The sequence below is a fragment of the Hippoglossus hippoglossus genome, chromosome 9 (assembly GCF_009819705.1).
Source record: "Hippoglossus hippoglossus isolate fHipHip1 chromosome 9, fHipHip1.pri, whole genome shotgun sequence".
Lineage (NCBI taxonomy): Eukaryota > Metazoa > Chordata > Actinopteri > Pleuronectiformes > Pleuronectidae > Hippoglossus > Hippoglossus hippoglossus.
In genome coordinates, this window is record NC_047159.1 from 20,835,751 (window position 1) to 20,858,794 (window position 23,044).

General features: G+C 44.2%; 1 protein-coding gene across 1 annotated transcript in view; it reads left to right on the top strand.

The window, feature by feature from the left end:
- ncor2 (nuclear receptor corepressor 2) overlaps nt 1-23,044 on the top strand; it is an 89,162-nt gene that overhangs the window by 58,553 nt on the left and 7,565 nt on the right. The window contains 22 exon segments of the mRNA XM_034597069.1: nt 4,916-5,058; nt 5,207-5,345; nt 6,706-7,135; nt 9,804-9,924; nt 10,493-10,754; nt 11,537-11,584; nt 11,911-12,075; nt 12,263-12,399; nt 12,592-12,691; nt 13,391-13,498; nt 14,257-14,360; nt 16,291-16,441; nt 16,649-16,798; nt 16,946-17,038; nt 17,485-17,690; nt 17,789-18,134; nt 18,266-18,466; nt 19,120-19,368; nt 20,300-20,395; nt 20,481-20,759; nt 20,883-21,060; nt 21,185-21,681. Coding sequence (XP_034452960.1) covers nt 4,916-5,058; nt 5,207-5,345; nt 6,706-7,135; nt 9,804-9,924; nt 10,493-10,754; nt 11,537-11,584; nt 11,911-12,075; nt 12,263-12,399; nt 12,592-12,691; nt 13,391-13,498; nt 14,257-14,360; nt 16,291-16,441; nt 16,649-16,798; nt 16,946-17,038; nt 17,485-17,690; nt 17,789-18,134; nt 18,266-18,466; nt 19,120-19,368; nt 20,300-20,395; nt 20,481-20,759; nt 20,883-21,060; nt 21,185-21,681 — 4,203 coding nt within the window.

Consider the following 23,044-nt stretch of genomic DNA (forward strand, 5'->3'; position numbering starts at 1 on the left):
TGTGTGCGTGCGTGCGTCAGTCTGCCTAGACTGGGTCTTTTGCTCTTTGGAGCCATTTCCCTGTCTCTCTGGGTCAAGGCAGCCTGTCTTTTTTTATCAGAGAGGCTGTAAAGTCTGCCTCTTATCAGCCAGCAAATGCAGCAGTCATTAGCCTAGCTTGTTTATTGTCTCTGACTGAAGATTACCCAGAAGCCTATTCTCAGAGGCTGCTGACATTCTGCCCATTTTCCTTGCACCAGTTCTCCGCGTGAATGCGTCTGACAGTGTTTGTTGCGTGCAGTGCGTGAATCTCAGTGGCAAACTGAATGAGCTCCTTCACCCTCTGTGGTTTCTAATTTGTACTACTCTGTTGATAGGGATTCCCCACTGATGTGTTACACCAGACATACAGTCTGCTTCTCATCTGTTGGGGTATTTAAAAAAAAAAAAATAGACATGTTGAACGTGGTGTATGTTTCAAGAAAATGTGATAGCCGCTGAAGTCAGTCATGTTTATATTGATACCCTTACTTTTGACTCCTCACATTAACAAAACTCAGCCCGATTCATGTATTTAATGCATCTTTTTATGGATATTTTTTAAATCTAGGGCTTAGGTGTCTGAGTGCTGCTTCTTCTAATGTGAAGTCTTGCTCTGCACATGACTCGACAACAATTTCACTTCAATGCGGCTACTTTGTGGCCATTTCTACATGATGTGTCATCATGCTTTGTGTGACTCTCACTTCTGCTTCTGACAAATTTAACCTGTCCTTCCTCGTAATCAACAGCAGATGAAGTGCCTCTTGCAACCAACTATCAGCAGCTTAAATACAACATTGAAACCATTTTGGTTTAGAGGAGTTGTCACATCTATCTTGAGCTGTATGTCGCTGTGTGTGTGGTGTCTCCTGCAATTTGAAGTATGTGTATGCAGGTGTGTTTGTCTGTTAATAGGTTATTTTGTGATAACTGGCGCTGGCCTGGCTCGAACATGGTCTTGTGCAGTAATCCTGGTTAATGTCTACAGTTCCATTCTCCTGCAGTGGGATTAGTTGAGGGGGGCTCCATCCCAGAGGATTAGCCTGACAGCTTGGTGGAAGCAGGGCTTCTATGAAGCGCTTATGTAACCACAACCACACAACCCAGCTACAGCACCAAGGGCCGAAGAGGAGGAGGTGCTCTTTCTCATCGGCGCTAACAACCACCCCCACACCTGCTCAAAGGGATTCCCCTTCCAACAACTGAACTCCTCCAAGATCCGAACCACAGCCATGCTTTTCCTTACAGAACTGGATCAGCTTGTCAGTGTGCTCTCACTTACAGGTGCTTGATATCTATATGCTTTAAAGAGGCTTAGGTGTCTTGATGCTAGTGTGTTTATCCCCTGGAAATAAACAGATCTGAATAATGGCATCAATAGTGACTGGCTGGACAGCGGCACTCCAGCAAGGCAGCACCAGTCGGCGCTATCTTCGAGTGTGGCAAAGATCACTCTTGTCTTCTCTGCTCTTAAAAGAGTGATACCTCAAATAAGGGACAGCCAATCTTTGTAAAGTCTCTCTCATTAACCCACCAGCTCTGTCTGCCCATGTGTGTGTAGCAAAGGTTGTGTCTGTGCGCTCTTGGTCCGAGCTGTGTGTGTTTGCATGTGCACTGTTCTTGGCTGACGTTTATGTAAGTGCACTAATCTGGCAGGCTTTGCAGGCAGCTGGATAACAGCCCCTGCTCTGCTTGCTGGAAGAGCCCATTTAAAGGAGCAGCAAGGAGAGTATACCATATTATCTTTTCCTCTCTTTTTTCCTCCACTGTTGCTCTATCTCTGCCTTCCGCTCTGTCTCCGTCTCTCTTGGATGGGAGATGGCGGCAGCCCAGATTGGCAAGAGCTGTGGAAGATTTGGCAAGCGGCTCTTTTCCCTCTCGCACTTTCTCTCTCCCATCACTCTGTGCTGTTATAGACTGGTGAGAGGTCACATTCAAGATGAAAAGCAGGTCAGTCAGGAAAAATGTGAAAGCCTTTATGCTTTCTCATGGTATCAACATCAACTCCCTCTCCTCCCCTCCTCTCTTCTCTCTTTGCAGTCTCCACTTCTGTATCCTCTCTCTTTCTCTATTGTCTCTTTAGCTCAGTGGCTCTGCTATGCTCTGCCCTCTCTCTCTCTCTCTCTCTCTTTCCTCTCTCTCTCTTTTTCTGCTCTCTGTTTACTCTTGGACTGCCTGAGTGTGTGTTTGTGCCTGTGTGCTTTAGTATTAACAAGAGAGACGGAGAGAGAGAGAGAGAGAGAGAGGGAGAGGGAGAGAGAGAGAGGGAGGGAGAGAGAGGGAGAGAGAGAGAGGGTTCAAGTGAGTGTGTACTCACTCATGCGTTTGTGTGTGCGTGTGTGTGCGTGCGTGCCGCTGTGCCTGCTGGCAGAGGGAGGTAGGGGGAGGGACAGACCGAATGAGAGAGGGAGGGAGGGAAAAAAAAGAGAGATAGAGGAGAGATCAGATGAGGGGAGAGAAAGGCTGAGTACATAGCACCGCCCCACAGTCCCACTTTCCTGTGGAAGTCTTCCCAGACGACCGCCATTGGGGAGAGACACGGCAGAGAAGAACACACCAATATTCACCGAAGCGCAGGCAGGACAAAGTGAGAGGAAAAAGGAGGGGAGAGGCCAGGAGCATGTGCTGTTTTGGAACACGTCAACCCGACACCGGCTCAAGTATCAAGCCAGCTGGCAGGAAGAGTGCCGAGACTGAGCTGTTTTCATCTCCTCTACTCTGGATCGGAAGGCCCAGCCCCGAAGAGCTTCCCGGCTGGCCCTCCAGAGATCAGACAGTCTGATAGGGTTTTCCACTGCAGGGCCATGAGACGACGACCGGAGTGACAGGCATGTGACAGACAGGAAGAACCACTTTCTGGCTGCACCAGGTGCTGATTGTACTTTCTCTGGGAGGAGCTAATGGATATGCAGCAACTTGATTGGGTGTGAGGCTACCACCTGCTTCAATATTGCTGCCACCGATTGGATGGTTGTTCCATGTGTGTTGCTCCAGCGACTAAGGCCCTGAGTCAACCAGAGCTGCTTCTTCGGATTGTGCTCTAAGTAGGTGCTTACTGTGGAATAAACTGGATATAGCCAGAGGTCATAACAATGTGACCTTTGACTTTCTGTAAATGAATTGCACTGTTATTGCTTTAAGTTCACTGGGTGCAGTGTTGGCCTGAGTGGTTTGAATATGTGTGACACGACGACACTGTTTGTGTCTTTGTTCATCCGAGCACATGGTTGTGCACATTGGCACATTGGTGTGTACTCTGGCCGGTTGGAGGGCGTCTAACTGCGCCTGATAGGTGTCGATCACGTGTCTCACTCACTCTTGGAATGAGTCAGGCCAACTGTTCCTCTTGTCTTTCTTGGAGAAGCTCCCCTAGCTATGCCTTTAGTGCAAGTGATGAATATTTCAGCTGAAAACTCTCTTCCACTTTAACACTTGACAGGTTGTAGGTGTCCAGCAGCTTTTAGACGCTAGCAGCTCAGACTTGAAGATCACCTTTGCTTGTTATTAATACATTCTCAGAGTGACTGTGAATATAATACTTAACACATTTGCTAGATGATGCACGGCTTTTCTAGATGCAAAAGTATCTTTATATCAATAGTTGTTAATGGCAGTGGGTCGTATTTTACTTAATTTAGTCAAATAAATAATGAACTGAAGTTATCATAATGACAGTTTTTGGGATATTCAACTTTTTCTTTCTTTTTCAATCACATTTGGGGTGACATGTTTATATCTTCATATCTTGTTTACCCCATGAGGATCTATGTACAGATAAATAAATAAAGTCCTGTGAATGATATCCTGGAAAATAAACTTGTAAACAATTAATAGACCAGATTTTATTGCAGCTATAACTTATTACTTCCATTATTCAATCAAGCGTCAGTATCGCAGTTAATCTTTCCGATTAATATGATCCTTGAAATGGCGGGGCTGTAAACAGCTGTCCTTTCCTCTCCTCTGGCTTGGAGTTGTAGTTGTCCTACTGCCACCATTAAGCGATGAGATGCAGAGACCTATGTCCAAGGTTATCCCAGGAGGTGTTGGCTCTGCGCCTGTTAATAACACCCTCCCAACCCCTCCCCCCCCCGAGCGGCTGTCCTGTTGCCAGGACCTGTCAGGCTGGCACAGGAAACAAGTGGGTGGTGTAAGCTTAAGCCTCTTACAGCACACACTGTTAATGAGCTGCCTTTAGCTAACAGCAGACTCTAGGAGGGAGGTAAATTCTACGCTACCTGTCTTTTTGACTCACTTACAGAGTCAATGCTCTCTACATGTCTTCTTTTAGTACACCTACACTAAACGGTTTGTGCGTGTGTGTCGGTGTGTGTGTCTGTGTGTGTGTGCACACTGCGTGACAGGTTGATCTATCACAGCTCTGGCCCAGCGGGTGCCTGTAGACTCTTGTGTAAGGCAAAATCATGTGGTTGACTGAGTAAAGGACCAGGGTTTCTTAGAACTGGGTCACATAAAAGTCAGCTACGGTATGACACAGAGTGACCCCAGTGGGAAGAGTTAGTGATGTCATTGGTATGACGGGTCAGCCACCACACCCCGACTCCCCTCGTTCTCACTCTCTCGATCTCTTCTTCTGTGCTATGGGTTTGACAGCTGTATAGAGTCAGATGTGTGTGGCTGTTGGTTTACCATGGATAATCTTCTAGACTGTGCCCTCAAACAGATTGTGGTCGGAGATATTCTCTATAGAGCAGAAACCTAAATAAGTCTTGCGCTTCACCAAGCTTACATTGCTGTTTTACAACTTTATAGAAAATATTATTTTGACACAGAGAGGAGATGTAAGCATAAAACCGATACATGTCATCTCTGTCTGAGTGTCTTTGTTCCTGTACCATCTTAATCCTTCTGCCCGTCCATCTGTTACTTCCAGGCCTTCTCCAGTATGGTAGGAATTGGTCCGCCATCGCCAAGATGGTGGGATCTAAAACCGTGTCACAGTGCAAGAACTTCTATTTCAATTACAAGAAGAGGCAGAAACTGGATGAGATTCTGCAGCAGCATAAAATGAAATCGGTAAGTGAAGGTTTCTGAGCCATATTTGCACTACGTGATGCTGATCATGTGAAGTTGTTGGTGCACAATCAAGCTAAGAGTTTTTTTTCTGGTTTTCCTCTGAAGATCAGTGGGCTGTTTTATTTAGTGTGCGTTTGTTTTGACCCAGGAGAAAGAGCGAAAGGCCCGACGAAGGGGCAAAGCCCTGCAGAATGAGGAGGCTAGTGCCCCGTATACAGCAGAAGAGGAGGAGATGGAGGGTTCAGGAGCCAGCGGCAATGAAGACGAGGCCCCTGAAGATGGAGAGGGTACAACACTCACAAGAGCCACACACGCCACACCAAAACAAAACACTATAAATCAAAGCTTCTATTGTACCTGCATCTATTGATTGATGACTTTGGGTATTATGAGTCATTTACAGTTGTTTTATGAGGTTACATTTTACATTTTACATTGTGTGTAAATTGGTCATAAAATACAGTTGTGCATCAGGATTTAATAATGTAATATGCTCAATATCATGATTGTTTCTGTGGATCTATTCTTCAGTCAAATATACTGACAGGGTTTCTGCGGGGTCTCAAAAAGTCTAAAATTCAGTAATGTGAAATTCAAACCTTAAAAAGTCTTAAATATGTCAACATATTACATACTAATTTCTAAATATGTTTAGGTATGTTTTAATTATATCCATATTCATTTAATGCTACGTCCGTCATGCTTTAAAATTCATTTTCTGTTATAGCAGCATGCATAGTTTGTAATGTCTCAGTATGTAGTAGTTCTCTCTCAAATATACGCTGTAATACAAATGCAAATAAGACCAACAAGGAACTGATAACTGGTCTGAATTTATCACTGAATTTATCACACCTTTAGAGACCCCTCTTAAAGGGGTCTCTAAAGGTGTTTTAATTTAACTTGTTTAAATCTGCCGTAACCCTGTACTGAGTAAAGCAAAACTTAAGGTTTTAAATGAATAGCTAGACTCACTGGAAGCTTTATTAGGTACACTTATACATTATATGACATCTCCGTGACAAATTCTAAGCTTTTAAGAAGCTACTATTGGCCAGTGTTTGGCAAGTGTGCAACTGTTTATTATTAAGGTCATAGTTAGTAGTGTTGTTCTGGACTGTTTCATATTTCAGTTGATTTTGGCACCCCTCAAAATAACAACCTCAATAATACACATAATCGCAATTACAGTATTGGAACATTATAAACTATGTATAGTTAGAATTTATAACCGAGCTGCCATATTGGATTGCATTACATTGTACAGGGATAAGTGGTCACTGAGTGCATATAATGGCATGTCAGAGTAAAACTCTTTGACTAGTTCCTGTTAGCTTGAAGAATAATAATCAGAAGTGACATCCATAAAAGAATCTTGAAAAATCCTGCTGTAGTCTGCTGATTGAAGTATACTGTGTAGACTATACTTCCACAATAGAATGTTGAAGCCTCGGGGGATTCATTTTGTCATCCCTGTGGTTTTGTGTTCCTCCTTATTGTACACTGAAACTTGATTAGGCAGAAGACTGGCACTGTAAAGAATCTGCCACTAGCGGGAAAAATGACAAGGAGATATAACATGATTTAGATTATAAACCCAGTCTCCATGTCTTATCTGTCTTCCCCTTTGTTCTCTGTCCCTGCTAGGTGGAGCCAACAACAGCTCTGACACCGAGAGCTTGCCCTCGCCACACTCGTCAGAGGACAGCAAGGTCAAAGAGGAAGGCTCAAGCAGGTCGAAGGCCGGCTCCAACTCCGGGGATAAGGAGGCCTCCGGATCAGACATGGGCCAGGCAGGGGACGACAAAAATCCAGTCCGAGAAGATTCAGACTCGGTCATCAAGCAGGAGATAAAGACTGAGACGGGGGAGTCCAACAAAGAACAGCTGCAGCCTGCAGCACCCAGTGATGCTACAGATAAAAAACCTCCTGCTGCAGAGACAGAGGAAGTCAAAAGCTCCACCAGGAGCTCCAAGAGGGATCATGGGACCAAAACTGGCTCCCATGGCGACAGTGACTCTAGTGCCACTTGCAGTGCTGATGAAATGGAGGAGACAGACAACACAGATAAGAACAGGTAAAAACTCTCAGCAAGAGGCAAAGTGAAAATTAGATATTTATTTTACATCCATTTAAATAAACATGTCACAAAATCTCTTTCCTGTTTGGTTTTATCTATGACATCATCGGGCCTGGTTGAGATTATTAATGCCAGAGGGCCTCTGGTTTTTGAGCAGTGGATTTCTAGGTGTCCTACTTCTCTGGTCTACCACAGTAGCGAGGGTTTTGAAGTGTTATTAGTTGCCTAGCTACACTGTACAGCAGTGAAGCCATATTTGGCAAGCTACTTTTATGTACGCCACAGGTTGCTCTTTTCTATCAACCAGAGATTTTATTTTCATTTTGTATGAATGAGAATCTATATTGAGAATATATAAGTATATGTCTGTGAATGAGGCCACAAGAAATGGGTGTCAGAGTGCGTGGGAGGAGTGATTAGTTTTGTTTGCACGGTATTTGTTCAATTTTTTCCATGACAGCAGACTGCATGTACTGGCAGAGCTGAGGGAAACGCTTCCGTCTCTGCCAAAGCAAACAAAGAGAGTAAGTGTGTATGTGTGCGCGTGCGTGTGCAGGGCTACACACTTTTGTGCTGTTGCGCATCAAAGCGCGTGTCCGTCTGTGATTCAGAGAATGCTGTTTGCTTTCGACAGATGTGCGAGACATGGTTATGGATTTTTACTAATTCTTTTCCACAGTGTCAGGCTCACTCAACGCATATCCTACATCCATCACACACACACATACCATATATTTCTGAGTCCCCCCCCCCTAAGGATTTGTGAATGTGCCTGTGTCTCCTGTGGGGAATGGGTAGGCAGACATGTGTGTTGGAAACACAGTCAGAACCTCTGCTCTTTTTAATGGTCTTTAATAATTCTTTTTTTCTCATGGATTGTTTAAATAGGGTTCAAGTGGGCAAATCATATGACAGAAAGAAGTTTGTGGCCATGTTATAGTTACAGGGAAATACTTACACTACCGTTCAAAAGTTTGGGGTCACCCAGACAATTTCGTGTTTTCCATGAAAACTCACACTTTTATTTATCAAATGAGTTGCAAAATGAATAGAAAGTATAGTCAAGACATTGACAAGGTTAGAAATAATGATTTTTATTTGAAATATTAATTTTGTTCTTCAAACTTTGCTTTCGTCAAAGAATGGTCCATTTGCAGCAATTACAGCATTGCAGACCTTTGGCGTTCTAGCTGTTAATTTGTTGAGGTAATCTGTAGAAATTTCCCCCCCACGCTTCCTGAAGCACCTCCCACAAGTTGGATTGGCTTGATGGGCACTTCTTGCGTACCATACGGTCAAGCTGCTCCCACAACAGCTCAATGGGGTTGAGATCTGGTGACTGCGCTGGCCACTCCATTACAGACAGCGTACCAGCTGCCTGCTTCTTCCCTAAATAGTTCTTGCATAATGTGGAGGTGTGCTTTGGGTCATTGTCCTGTTGTAGGAGGAAATTGGCTCCAATCAAGCGCTGTCCACAGGGTATGGCATGGCGTTGCAAAATGGAGTGATAGCCTTCCTTATTTAAAATCCCTTTTACCTTGTACAAATCTCCCACTTTACCAGCACCAAAGCAGCCCCAGACCATCACATTACCTCCACCATGCTTGACAGATGGCGTCAGGCACTCTTCCAGCATCTTTTCACCTGTTCTGCGTCTCACAAATGTTCTTCTGTGTGATCCAAACACCTCAAACTTTGATTCGTCTGTCCATAACACTTTTTTCCAATCTTCCTCTGTCCAATGTCTGTGTTCTTTTGCCCATATCAATCTTTTCTTTTTATTGGCCAGTCTCAGATATGGCTTTTTCTTTGCCACTCTGCCTAGAAGGCCAGCATCCCGGAAGTCGCCTCTTCACTGTAGACGTTGACACTGGCGTTTTGCGGGTACCATTTAAAGAAGCTGCCAGTTGAGGACCTGTGAGGCGTCTATTTCTCAAACTAGAGACTCTAACTTGTCTTCTTGCTGAGTTGTGCACCGGGGCCTCCCACTTCTCTTTCTACTCTGGTTAGAGCCCGTTTGTGCTGTTCTCTGAAGGGAGTAGTACACACCGTTGTAGGAAATTTTCAGTTTCTTCGCAATTTCTCGCATGGAATAGCCTTCATTTCTAAGAACAAGAATAGACTGGCGAGTTTCACATGAAAGTTCTCTTTTTCTGGCCATTTTGAGAGTATAATCGAACCCACAAATGTGATGCTCCAGATACTCAACTAGCTCAAAGGAAGGCCAGTTTTATAGCTTCGCTCACCAGCAAAACAGTTTTCAGCTGTGCTAACATAATTGCACAAGGGTTTTCAAGGGTTTTCTAATCATCCATTAGTCTTCTAAGGCGATTAGCAAACACAATGTACCATTAGAACACTGGAGTGATAGTTGCTGGAAATGGCCTCTATACACCTATGTAGATATTTCATTAAAAACCAGACGTTTCCACCTAGAATAGTCATTTACCACATTAACAATGTATAGAGTGTATTTCTGATTAATTTAATGTTATCTTCATTGAAAAAAACAGTGCTTTTCTTTGAAAAATAAGGACATTTCTAAGTGACCCCAAACTTTTGAACGGTAGTGTACGTGGGCAGAAACACTAAATATATAAGTATGCAACCTTTACCCTCAGCATCCTCGTCACATCCACTAACGTTTATGTGCCTCTGTGTGCAGAATGACTTCTCCACGGCCGAGCCTACTGAACTATACTCACGATGGGGTCATATCCTCCCCGCTGCAGAAGCCCTTGGACCTGAAGCAGCTCAAACAGAGGGCGGCTGCTATACCACCTATTGTGAGTCTTATTATGTGTATTTTTCATTTTTGTCACTCATCACATACAGTTGGGAGAAGAACACCTCCACTTCGTGGCCTGAAAGGCGCCTTTGACCCAGATAGTGTTTTGTAACCAAAATCTGATTTGTTCAGGTTACACACACACACACACACACACACACACACACACACACACACACACACACACACACACACACACACACACACACACACACACACACACACACACACGGAACACTATAATTTCAGTGGTTTCAGTGCTATCCCTATTGCTCTGCTCACAGAGATAACAGTATTGCACGTGAAATTGTCCAGTCATATTTGTAAAAGATAATCGCCAGATGGAGGATGATGGGATAGATCGCGCTTTGTGGAGAAGAAATTAGATGCCGGACATTAGAAACTTTAGCTTACCAAGAAATAAGAGACGTTTTTTAAGCGACCATGGTTGTCCGATGCTGCTTGTGGCGAACCATATGTCAAATGCCAGATAGGAGTGATCTTGTGTTGGAGGTGTGGTGTATATGTAACCTTAATTTTTTCTTCACCTCTCATCCTGTGTATAGATGCCAGAAGCCTCCATGCTGGGCATTCAGCGGAGTGCCAAGGCATTGCTGCCCCCCCACGCCCTGGCACTATACCAACAGCAGATCACCATGGCTCATGGGGAGTCCTCCCAGGAGGTCAAACAGCAACAACAGCAGCAGCAGCTTTTAGGCCAGCCATGCAAACAGCAACTGTACAGCTCACAGGCAGAGAGAGACAGGGAGGCTCTTCACAGCAGCAGCCCTCGTGTTCGTCCACGCAGCCCCTCCAGCGACAAGGATGGTACGAACCTCCATCATGACAGAAAACTGCTTTTACTGTCAATGAACTCAGCTGCTTAAGTTACACGTGTAGAAACCCCTCTCACGATTTCCAGCATTTGCTTCACACCCTGTCGAGATGACCTTCCATCCCACGTACCATGGCACATTTCTGAAATTGTCCCTTTTAAACTGTGGCATAAATGGATTCATGGAAGCCAGATTAACACTATAAATGAGGAGTAAGGAAATGATAAGGGAGAAAATTCTGCATTTGGTCTAGTTTTACTTACTTGGTCCTTGCTACATGCTCTAACCTTGAGTCTGTGTTCTCTAGTGTTTAGGGTATTCAAGTGTTTCTGGGACAGGGAGAGGAAACTGATAAATGATGTGGTATTGCAACTGACCCAGAAGGGAATATAGTCCAGTTCACTGCCCTTACTGCGAGCTTGTGGAATGTGAGTGTCTGAGAGCGCAAGTTTAAGACTTTTAGCTACAGTCAAGACAACGACGGGTCTTTTATAACCAAGTGGGCACGCCAGCTGGGAAGACTTTGATCAGACAGCCACGCTTTTAATGACTTATTAGAAATGAGACTTAAAAAGCACTTTACACCTGCCACAGATGCAGGTGTAGACATATTTTCAAGCTACTATTTATTAGGACTTCCCTGCTTGTGAATACTAAATTCACATCCTGTGGTAATACCAGTAAAAGGGTTGATGAGGTTAGAGCATGTTTTTGGGGAAGAGAGATAAATTCTGTGAGGATGCGATGATCTGTGGTGTGTTTGTGTCCCTTCAGACCTGGAAGGCAACGAGAGGTGGTTACTGACCCTCCTGCAGGGATTAAGTAGGTTCACCCCTTGCCTTCTCCCCCTATTCCTTCCTAATTACACCTTTAGCACACTACAGTGCAATCACCTCCTCTGCTGGATTTTACTGTGTGTACTAAATATTTTCAGTGGGTTGTTGTGTATGTTAACAAATTAATTCAGTGGTGAGTCACCCTGGCTGGGAGGTGGCGTGAAGGGTTTTTGTGTGCTCATGACCATGACAGTGTCAATGATGTTGACAACAGTGAAGTAGCAGTGGCAAAAAGGACAGTTTCTTGGATTAGTTGAGGTCTGGTTGAGTGCTGTGTTTCGGTCCTGACTGTTTGTGTCGTCTTTGTTTCAGAAAAGTCCCGGGCCTTGTCTCCACACAGCGAAGCCAAGAAGCAGGCACTGGGCCCAGACGATCTAAGAACCTCTAGCTTGGGTCGCCCAGTTCTCTCCCCCTACCCCATGTCCCCACGAGACATAGCCAAGATCAGCCATGACCAGCATTTGCTCCACTTCAACTGTGAGTCCTCCACTCTGTTCTGTCCTGTTTTTTATGTTATTAACAAGCCTAAATTTTAATATGTTTATCATGTTATGGGAACTTTGAACAAAACCTCTGCATCTTGATGCTGAAATGCCTCAAGAAACAACTCAAGCCAAAAATCTGACATTCAGATCTCAAGCCCATAATGCCTCCTGCTTTCCAGCGTTCCAGCAAGCGGGCCACAGTTCCCTCCCTGGTCTGCCACAGGACGGTGGGAGGCTGGCAGCAGTGAGACCCCTCACTATGCCAGACCCACCACCTCTCATTTCCTCCACCAAGCCAGGAGGCTCCATCACACAGGTATAGCAGCACACAAATGAAAACTGGGGCTTTGACATAGTCTGTTGGCCCCAAAAACATCATAGAAATTGAAAATTGTGTTATTTTCTTTAATATACTCTGATTGGCACCTTTTGAATATTTGCTACATGAAATATACTGTGAATGAATCGAACATATTCTCTGTCAAAAAATACCACCTTGTTTGTTCAGGGCACCCCAGTGCAGTTGCACAGCCCAGCTCATGGGTTGGACCACGGGAAGATGCCCCCCACACAGATGGGGTTGTCTTGGATGGATCAAAGGAAAGTGGGTGAGTGAAACTGTCTCGTGCACTTCATGTTTTTCTGTTTTCTAACACCCTGTCCACAGTAATGCGCACATTTGCAAAACAAACTTTTTCCTGTGAGTTTGAGCCTCTCGTCCACACGCTAACTGCGTTTTAAGTCACTAAAAAGGAGATTTATGCAAACACCTTCCAAAGTGCAGATTTTCAAAAACTCTGTTTCCCAAATGCTCAATTTTACATGTTCACACGCAGATACACTGAAACCAATGATGTCACAGCTTACCTCATGCACGTGGCTTTGTGTAATGTAAATGCTCTAAAAACAACAATGGCGGCTATATACCAGTTTCTTTACGTTTGGTTAGCACTGCTAGTAGAAGTACAAGTTTGCAGCTGAATTTAACATCACTGCCTTTAGCATATATTACCTAGACAACATCTTTCTTCTCTGGTGTTTGACAGATAGTTGATGTAGACTTTATTACCACCTACTGGCCCGGCAGGCTTGTGTGAGCGATTGTAGTTGTTTTTGTGTTCTCGTCCGGACAGAATTAATTTTTTTAAACGAAGGTCGTGTGGATAGCTTTTTTTTTAATACAGAAATGATCCGCAGTAGTATAGATGAGGCCTAAGTTGCCAACAAATGAAGCCTGATCATCTGTTGCATCAACATAGTAACACATCTGTCTCATTATTGTCTCTGTGTCATTCACTATGCAGCAGGTTCTTACCCCATGGTAAAGCAGGAACAGTTGTCCCCTCGCAGCTCATCCTCCCAAGCTGACAACCTGTCGACCCAGGGCACACCTCACGACAGTGCTTCAGGACGAGGTGCATGTCTTCCCCTTTCTTTTCCTTTATTTAATTCCCCTATACGGTAAAATAGGGTTAGTGCTTTACGTCTACGTTTTTCTTTGTGCTGTGTTAGTAGGTAAAGATTGACACCAGTGTTAATATTCAGACTCACTTTTTGTGAGTTTGGTTGTTTTAAAACCAACTGCATTTTTGTCATTAATGAAGATGCTACAAACCCTTGAAAAATCAATCTATTCCAAATGTTTTATTGAGCACTGTCACGCTGAAAAGATTTACCACCTCAGCAGGACAGTGACCTGAGGGACACAGTGAGGACCACATGGAGTGACTTAAGGACAAGTCTCTGAATGTACATTAGTGACCCATACTTAAGTCTCATAGGGAGTCAGTGGGGAGTGGAGTTTATTGAAGCTCATCTAATCTGACAGAGCTTGAGAGGATGTGAAGAATAAGAGGAAGTGCTTAAATCCATGCGTGCAAAGCTGGTACTCATACTGTATACTCAAGAAGATTCAAAGCTCTAATTACTGCCAGTGGTGCCTCAACATTTCTGTTGTCCTTTTTAAAGTGAATGTGTAAAACGTTGCAAAATCTGACACAGAAAATTTGAATCATAGATATAACAAAACAGTGATTAAACAACAAGGTCGGCTTTTTATCCGACCTGTTAAACAAACCTTAACTCCCAATGATTGTTTACATAGTTTTCCATACCATACTGCCTTACACTTTGGCTCATAGTGACATAAATGTCTTTCTCACAATCAATACAGGCTCTATTCCAGCTGTTCAGGGGGGCAGTATCACAAAGGGCATCCCAGGGACCAGAATGCATCCAGATTCCGCGATCTCCTGCCGAGGGGGCTCCATTACTCAGGTGAGCTCACACCAGCAAAATACTGTGAATCCAGGTTCTTGGTTCTTCTTAACGCGGACATACAGTTTTTTCCTCTCTTTGCTCGTCATAACAACATTGATAGTGGAAAACTGGCATTATCTACAGATAATCCCCTACTGCTTTGTTTTCACTCTCACTGTAACAGAATCTCCCATATGTAGAGTTTGTTATCACTGCGTTGGGTGTGGCCACCGTGATGTTAAGGTTCATTGCAGCCTACAGTGTATTGCTTGTACAAATACAAGCCACCCTCATTATTTTGAGTTACTCTCTCCTTTTCTGGTGGTTAATAGTAGTTTTCCCATATCGCTGCTGTGGTTAGGCGCCTGCCCATACTCTTTTAAAGCTGCTGTCGTCAATCATCGCAGCCCTCGTGTTACTGGGCTTTGATTTGTGTACTTATGATGAAACAGAGAGCAGAAAAGCTGTTGAGAGGTCATGAGGCATGGCCATGTGCTGTGGCTGCTGGATTTCCCTGCTGCTGTGACATAACCACAGCTCTGAGTGGCCCTGTCCCCCTAGCAACAGGTACACATTGTACTGCGTCTGTTCCCCTCTCTTATTTATCTATTTATTCTAGGCGCTGGCTGAACCCAGTCATTGATATGCTCACTGTAGTATCACATCCCTCTGGCATACAGGTGACAATAGTGTTGAGGAAGCTGTTAGCCACCATGACATGTTTGTAAGGAAAAGGTCAAAGCTATAAGATATAATCAGTCCTCTCGCAGACAGACGGCTCAGTTGTTCAGCTTGCTAGATGGATGATAGATACATGTTAGCACCCACATATATGCACCTTATAGTGCACTTTCTTAGGAGTAGATGAGGACTGCTTTGGTCAGTGTCATCTGATCCTGTAAATGGAAACCCCCTCCATCACAGGAAAATGTCTGGCCTCCAACATTCAGCAGTGTCTTCTTGGAAAAGCTGTAACCCTAGAAATTTGATCTCGGGCTCTACTCTGTCTCCTTCTCAACCATCCACCCTGCACTCATATCTTCACCGAGCGATGAAGAAATATGACTCATGCTCAGGGTATGAGTCATGTGACTCAGTTTTAACAAAGCTGCCGATTATCTGCTGATGTCAAATGGTTGCACCAACACATCTTTCGAGAGTACTATTCTGTTTTGAAAGGTCTGTTTGTTTTTGAATTTTTATATTTACTGTCATTTATTTAGAGCCTTAACAGAGTGTAGCTAATTTTTTTATTAACTAGTAAATATATAATAGTCTTTTATATAGCTATATATCTACTGTATGTAACTCAGTTTTGTGTCTGTCAGCTGTGTTATATAGTTTTATAATGGACTATGTTTTTTATATATATATATATATATATATATATACACACACACACACACACACAGTATACAGCGCAGTCTGTTCTCACAGTATCGTTTGTGGTTTTTGAAAAGTCTCAAATCCACTTTCGAGTTTCACAATAGGGATTTTATCCAAAAAAAGGCTTCATAACAGAACTGATTATTCAGTGTAAACACATTGACATTGCAGAAAATGTCCCAGTGTACATTCAGCAGTGTCTGTAACCAGATCCTGACTTGATCGTGGGTATTTCTGTTGGTGTTCCCTCTGCAGCTGTCTTTGCAGTTAGTTAGAAAGCAGCAGCCTATTGGGAGCATTACATATCCTGGTGCTGCCTTAGGAGATGAGTTCAATATGGTTTTCTGAGCATGAGCCTTGATTTTTATTTCTTTTTTTTCTTTTTTTTTGACTTTGGCGTGTGAACGTGGTTGTGAAAACTGTTAGATTTGATGAAATCCAGGCTCGTAAACAGTGCCTGCCTGGTAGTCAAGGCCGTCTCATGTAGGTCGTTGCCACAATCTGTCTTATAAAAGTCATGATCAGATTTATGCAGGTCTAACGTCTCCTCTCGTCACCACAGGGGACACCGGCTGACGTGCTGTATAAGGGAACCATTAACCGTCTGATCACTGAGGACAGTGCCAGCCGAGCTGAGAGGGAGCGGGATGAGGCGCTGTCTAAAGGACATGTGGTGTATGAGGGCATCAGCGGGCACATCCTCACATATGAACGTGAGTACTTCAGCTAGGCTACAATAAACGTTATGGCCAACTGTTATTTTTATATTGTAATAACAAATGGAATGTTGTCAATTGAGTGAACATTGAAACTACTCTACTGCATCTTGAGTTAGTCATAAAAATAGTCTGATGTCGTTGAGTGTTATCCCTAAACTAAGGGAGGCTTTTTATGTAATTATATTATATGGTTATCTGTAGGTTCCGCCTCTCAGACTCCTAAAGATGATGGCAGAGGTCCTGGGCAGCCTGGGGATATTCTAGGCCTGAAGCGTCCTTATGACGCTATGGAGGGTGGCATCTCCAGAGGACTGCCGATGAGGGATTCTCTGTCTGCTGCCAACTGTGAAGGTAACTCCATTTAACCCTCTGTCAATCTCACTAAAGGTTACTGCATGTAATCTTGTCTGACTCTTGTTTATTCACATTCATGTCTAATCATTGATGAAATCATTTAGCGTAGTCTTGAATCTCACTACTCCCTCCGCTCTCCCTCAGGTCTGATCGGTCGAGCCATGCCTCATGATAGGGACAGTCCGCACCACACACCTTACAAGGATGCTCATCACATCCGTGGTTCCATCTCCCAAGGTAGGATAACATAACACAGATCAAGACAACAGGAATGAAGATATTGCAGCAGGTTGAATATTTGGGCGAGTGTAAATACATCTGCTTGCAAGAGAATGATGTTTAATATCTCCCTGTTTGCTTTCTGAGTTTTTCCTGAAGCTACACACTCTTTGTGCTCTCACCTCATCAGCCTGCACACATAATCTTTCTGTGCAGCTTTGCTGAGTGAGCACAGTTTTTTTCCTTTTAAGTAACAGATTGTGCCTGTTTACCAGATCTTACCCACTGGCATTAGTACTTTCATGTCATTATTCTTGTTTATCTGTCTGATAGTAGAAAAGTTAGATAACCATCTTGTCTCATCTTGCCCAGAGACAGTAATGCTGCCTTTCTGTCCCATCTGTTACACCATTTCTCAGCTCGCTACTTTTCTAAATTGTGAAAACTAAATTCCCATATATCAGGTATTCCTCGTCATCTGGACCCTCAGGATGGGTACCTCAGGAGGGAGCCCAAGCAGATGAAGAGAGAGGGCTCCCCACCCCGTGGACCTGGTTCTCTTTCTGACCCAATGAAGGGCAGAGAGGCAATGGTGCCCACTGTGAAGGAGGCTGGGCGCTCCATCCACCTCATTCCCAGGGAGCCTGCCAAAGAAGGCATGATAGTACAGGTATACAAACACTTACAACACAGGCAGGCCCTATCCCACCCTTAGTGTTTGGTTCTATCTGCATTTAACTGATTAATTCCTGTTGTGCTTCTCTTCAGGGAACACCCATGAAACAGGAATCAGGTGGTTCAGGGAAACGTCATGATGTCCGCTCAATCATAGCCAGTTCACCACGTTCCTACCACAACACACCCTCCCACATGGAGATGCGTGCTGAAAGGGGCCGCTATGAAGAGGCACCGAAAGGGCGCCCCAGCGCGGTGGTCAGTACGTCTAGTCCTATAGCCCGTTCTTCTCCTCTTACACTGGGGCCAGAGCAGGGAGGCAAGGCTCATCATAGCCCAGTGGGCTACGACGACAAAGGCAACTTAAGGGCCGCGTACCCTGGACCCTCCCATCGTGGCTCCCCTCTCTCCAGGGAGGCAAGCCAAAGGCAGCATGATGGTGACTATTTCTTACCCAATCAATAGTAGTTTTTTTTTGTTTCTGAAACAAGTTTGTCACTGAAATATCCTATAATAACATACTTCATCCCAAAAACTGAAGAGTTTCTTGTTTTCTTCTTCTTGTTCCAGCCTCCAGTAAGAATCCGTCTCAGGAGCGTAAAGCCACACCAACTCCCAGAGAGATGAGTGCCACTAAATCACCGCTCCCTGGTGTTCCTGATCAGCAGGCTTATGAGCGTCTGCTGCAGGGTCTCGGAGCAGATATGTACCGCCAAATTCCCTTAGCCTTTGATCCTGCACAGCTGCCTAGAGGCATCCCAATTGACCCAGGTACAGTTACAGGCAAACCTAGAAAATACGTAAATAAAACATAGATAAAACTCTTATCTGTTTTATGTGCTCTGAAATGTAAAGGTCTTGAAGGTCTTGCACATCTTTACAGGTCTTTTCAGTTATTCTGACCTCATTGAAGCATTGCTCAGTAAAGGTTTGGTGAAACATGGCTGAGAGTTATGCAAGGTCAACAAAATCCATGTTCTATAATAATCATAAAGGCAGACGCTGTTCTGCAGTGTCCATCAACAGCCTCGCATCAAACCCGATCTTTTTATTGCAACGAGACTGCAAACTTAGCTAAACTTTTGCAAAGTGGCATTCGGCAGTTCCCATTAAAATACTTGAAAATACAATTGTAATGACTCTGTGTCTGGTTATCTGGAATTGGACATTATGGTTTGTAGTTCATCCTCTTGCCAGTCACCATCACCATCGTAGTCCTTTGCAGTGTTAAGTTGATCTAAAAACAGTCGGACAGGTAAAATATAACAGTAAATGGAGGAATACGTCAGTTGATTAATTATAACACACCCACACAGGCCTGAGAAACACATCAAATCAAATAAGTAAAAACAGCTCTATTGCCTTAAATCATTTTACGTTATTTTGTCCAATGTGAACAGACATTTCCTTCTCTTCATCCACAGCGGCCTATTACTTGCCTCGCCACCTCGCCCCCAACCCAGCGTACCCTCATCCTTACCCCTACCTCATCCGGGGCTTTCCTGACACCGCTGCCCTGGAGAACCGCCAGACGCTTCTCAATGACTACATCACCTCGCAGCAGATGCACCAGTGGCCACCAGCCGCCGCCATGGCCGCCCAGCGCTCAGACCTGCTGAGGGGCCTGAATCCACGAGACCAGGCCCTTTCTATGACCTACTCTGCCCCTCGTGGTAAGGCTAACCGACTTCACCCCACTGTTTTAGACATTGTTAGTTCGCTACACATACAGACATAGCTTTCTAAGAGCCGCAGGGTTCATGTTGCCTGCATTTCATTCAGCAACAGTATCGCCTGTCAGGTGAAACATTAAGAACTGCAGTGCTGCTTGTGGCCTACTTAACCTTACACCTCACTCTGCAATTCAAATGTGTGATGCATTTAAAAATAATGCTGATTATCATATTTTGTAAAATGTTGTAAACTTTAAAGGATACAGCCTTGAATACATTAATTATGTTGCTATTTCCGTAATCTCTTGGTATATCTTGGATCTAATTTTTATCTGAAGCTGCAAAGTTGCACTTTTCTAACGCACATAAGCTGTGGACAATCAGCGGGTGCTCTGCATCCAGCAGCAGTTAAAGGTGATAACTAGCTGCGAACAAAGGAAACATGAATTATGTGACTTGCCATCACTGTCTGTGGTATTTTTTAAAGAGAATCAAATACATGTTACTTGCCAAAGCTTTTATCTTCTATTTATCTATTAAATAAAAGTTAACATGCATCTATGTTGCTCGAACTTTGTGGTCACTTGGAGTCAATAAGAGATTATGTTGTTAGAGTTTTTTTTTATTTTTTATCATTATTATATTTTTCAAAATTAATAATTTTGTTGCTTTTCATCAATGTTGTTGGGACGTTATCCCTCATTATTATTCAACCCTTCCAAATCTCAAACTTAATGACTGAATGATTCTGCAATATGGACCAGTATGAGACAGCAGTATGTATTATTTATCTGTTGTCCTCCAGACTTAAACACATCTGGACCCATACAGCTATTAGATTTTCCTTTACCCATCTCTTCTTTCTGTCCCCTAGGAATCATCGATCTTTCTCAGGTGCCACACTTACCTGTCCTGGTCCCTCCCTCTGCAGGGACAGCAGGCTCTCCGATGGATCGCATCACCTACATCCCTGGGGGAAGCACCACCTACCCTGGCAGGCCTTACGCCACATCCCCCATCTCTCCAGGTTCATTTTAGTTCTCACAAGCAAACTCACCAAAAATTTGAAAGTTGCACTTACTGTTTTCATAATTGTGTTTTTTTCTTTACAGTTGGCTCCTCACATGTAAACAAGATGCAGGGCACATCCTCATCTACAGAGCGTGAACGAGACCGTGAACGTGACAGAGAACGGGACCGGGAGAGAGACAGAGAGCGGGAAAGAGAGAGGGAGCGTGAACGGGACCGGGAGAGAGATCGCGAAAGAGAACGTGAGAGAGACCGGGAAAGGGAACGAGACCGGGACAGGGAACGAGACCGGGACAGGGAGCGTGACAGAGACAAGGGCGGGTCTCTTGGAAATGTAGAGCACGCCCCCATCTGGCGACCAGGTGCGGCTTGATTGCAGTTTTATTATTTTGGTCTCCTAACGTCACACACTAGCAGTTTAAATGTAGGTTGTTGATACTTTGCATGCATTTGTGAAATTAATTAGGCTGTATTGATGTTCTCAGGTACAGAGCATAGCTTGGCGAGCAGTAGCAGCAGTGTGAGACCTGCTTCTCAGCCGTACAGCCACCAGCACTCCCCAGTGTCACCTCGTACCCAGGAGAATGTGCAGCAGAGGCCAAGTGTCCTGCACAACACTGGAGGCAAAAGTCTTTCTGTCAGCGAACACTCATCTGTGTTACGGTAAACTGCATTTTACTTGTGTTTTTACAAGGACCTTTTTAATGCTAACTTCTCATAAGATTCATCATGAAGATTAACATTTTTATATCCGTGGTTACTAAGTTTGTTTTGTTTGGCTCATCAGGTCCATGTCCTCGGGACCAGTACGCTACCAAGGTTATCCTGGCCACCTCCAAAGGACAGGTATGCCCCCAGAGACCTACCCAGCTGTCATGGACTCAAGTGTAGCCAAAGAGCAGAGCCGTGATGGAGGCAAAATCAGGGGAGGTCTACCCAAGCACATGCAGGACCAGCACGGACCCTCCATTAAATCGGACCCCAAGCTGTGCAGCCTCAGCCCAGGGGGAATATACCCAGGTTCCTATCCCTCGGCTTCAAGCCGGCCCCAGCACCTGCTGCCCCCCCAGTCGGATAACCCTCCTGGCCGTGGAGAAAGCGGTACACCTAGTAGGGAAAAGACTCAAAACAAACCGATGTCCATTCAGGAACAAGAGCTCCGAGCACTCGGTAAGACCACCATGACTGCGGCCAACTTCATAAACGCGATTATAATGCGTCAAATTTCTTGTGAAACGGGGATGCCAGAGACGGGCTCGCTTGTTGCCAGCAGCGCCACTGATGGTAAGACGCTCTGGATCCCAGGGTCCCCCTCATCACCTAGACCCTCCCCCGTCAGTCTGTGGCCTATTGCACGCTGTGGTGGTTGGCATTTATCAAATCAGCCCAATTCATTTACATTATTTTCTTTCAATGCTATAATTTTTGTGTCTTATTATTAGTTATTCTTCACACACTTAAAGACCACCAAGGGTGCCCTCTGGAAAACCAAACCTCTAACCTGTCCAAATTAGACACAATTAAATATAAAGAGGCAGTTTATATGATTGATATTACATTGATGAAATAATAATAAACAACTTGACACATTTGATTTTTCCACGAAGAAGATCCTAGGTGTCCTTTAAGGTGTCATTTAAGGTAGCTAAAGCTGATCGGATATTAAGGCAGAACATCATTTGCTGCTTATTTTAATTTTCTTTTCATAGATAATGTGGCACCCCTCTTCCCTCTTTTTCGGTTGGTTAGTTTGAAGAACATTTCACCACAAGTAAATTGTCGACACTTGAAAAGACATCGCACCGCAGGAGGCTTTTATAACCCATGTTAAACAAGATCGCTTGTAATTCAAGCTCTTTGACTTTACACATGCAGTGACTCTACTTTACTACTGATGATGCACTCCCTCATGTAGCTACCCACACATCTTTCTGAACCTTTGGACAATGGCCACATATAACACAGATGACAAAAGGGTAACGGATAATAAGTGTGAGACATCCTTTTATTAAATGTTATTGAAAACTTTACCAACCACCAAACCGATCCCCTTGAGGTCCCTGAACCCCCGAACCAGTGCTTCACAGAAAGAGGCTGCTGAAAGGGGGGCATGTGGACAGGACTGGGGAGACTCAGCCATCCAGTGGCAGGGGAGGGGGGTACTACAGGGTCTGATCTCCAAATCTCTGCATGTTCCTATTTATGGCTCACAGTAATTTATGCCGTTTTTAATTTTAATTTAATTTTTTCCCAAACACACCCTACACAACACATCTCTCTCAATCAAGCCTCTGGGAGTTTGTCCGTCATTTGGAATGTGACTGTGTTGTTTGTTTCTGTTAGTAGAACAGTGTGTCACATCTGTATTTATATAAGACTGCGGGGCAAGTGACACCTGCATGCTGCGTTCAGTTGTGTGTCAATAAAGTCCTGTATATGCAGCGCTCAACAGGAACCATGCTTCTCAGAGCAGATGAGACTCGTAGACAGACTCGCTAATAGGACATCATCACCTTGTAGACAGGACCGCAGAGACAAACGCAGGCTGTTATGAGCTGCTGTTGAAACGAACCCAGTCACTTCTGTCGTTGTTACCAAACAACACACACCACAGTGTCCCTCTGGGGGACTTGTCCTCTCTGGGAGT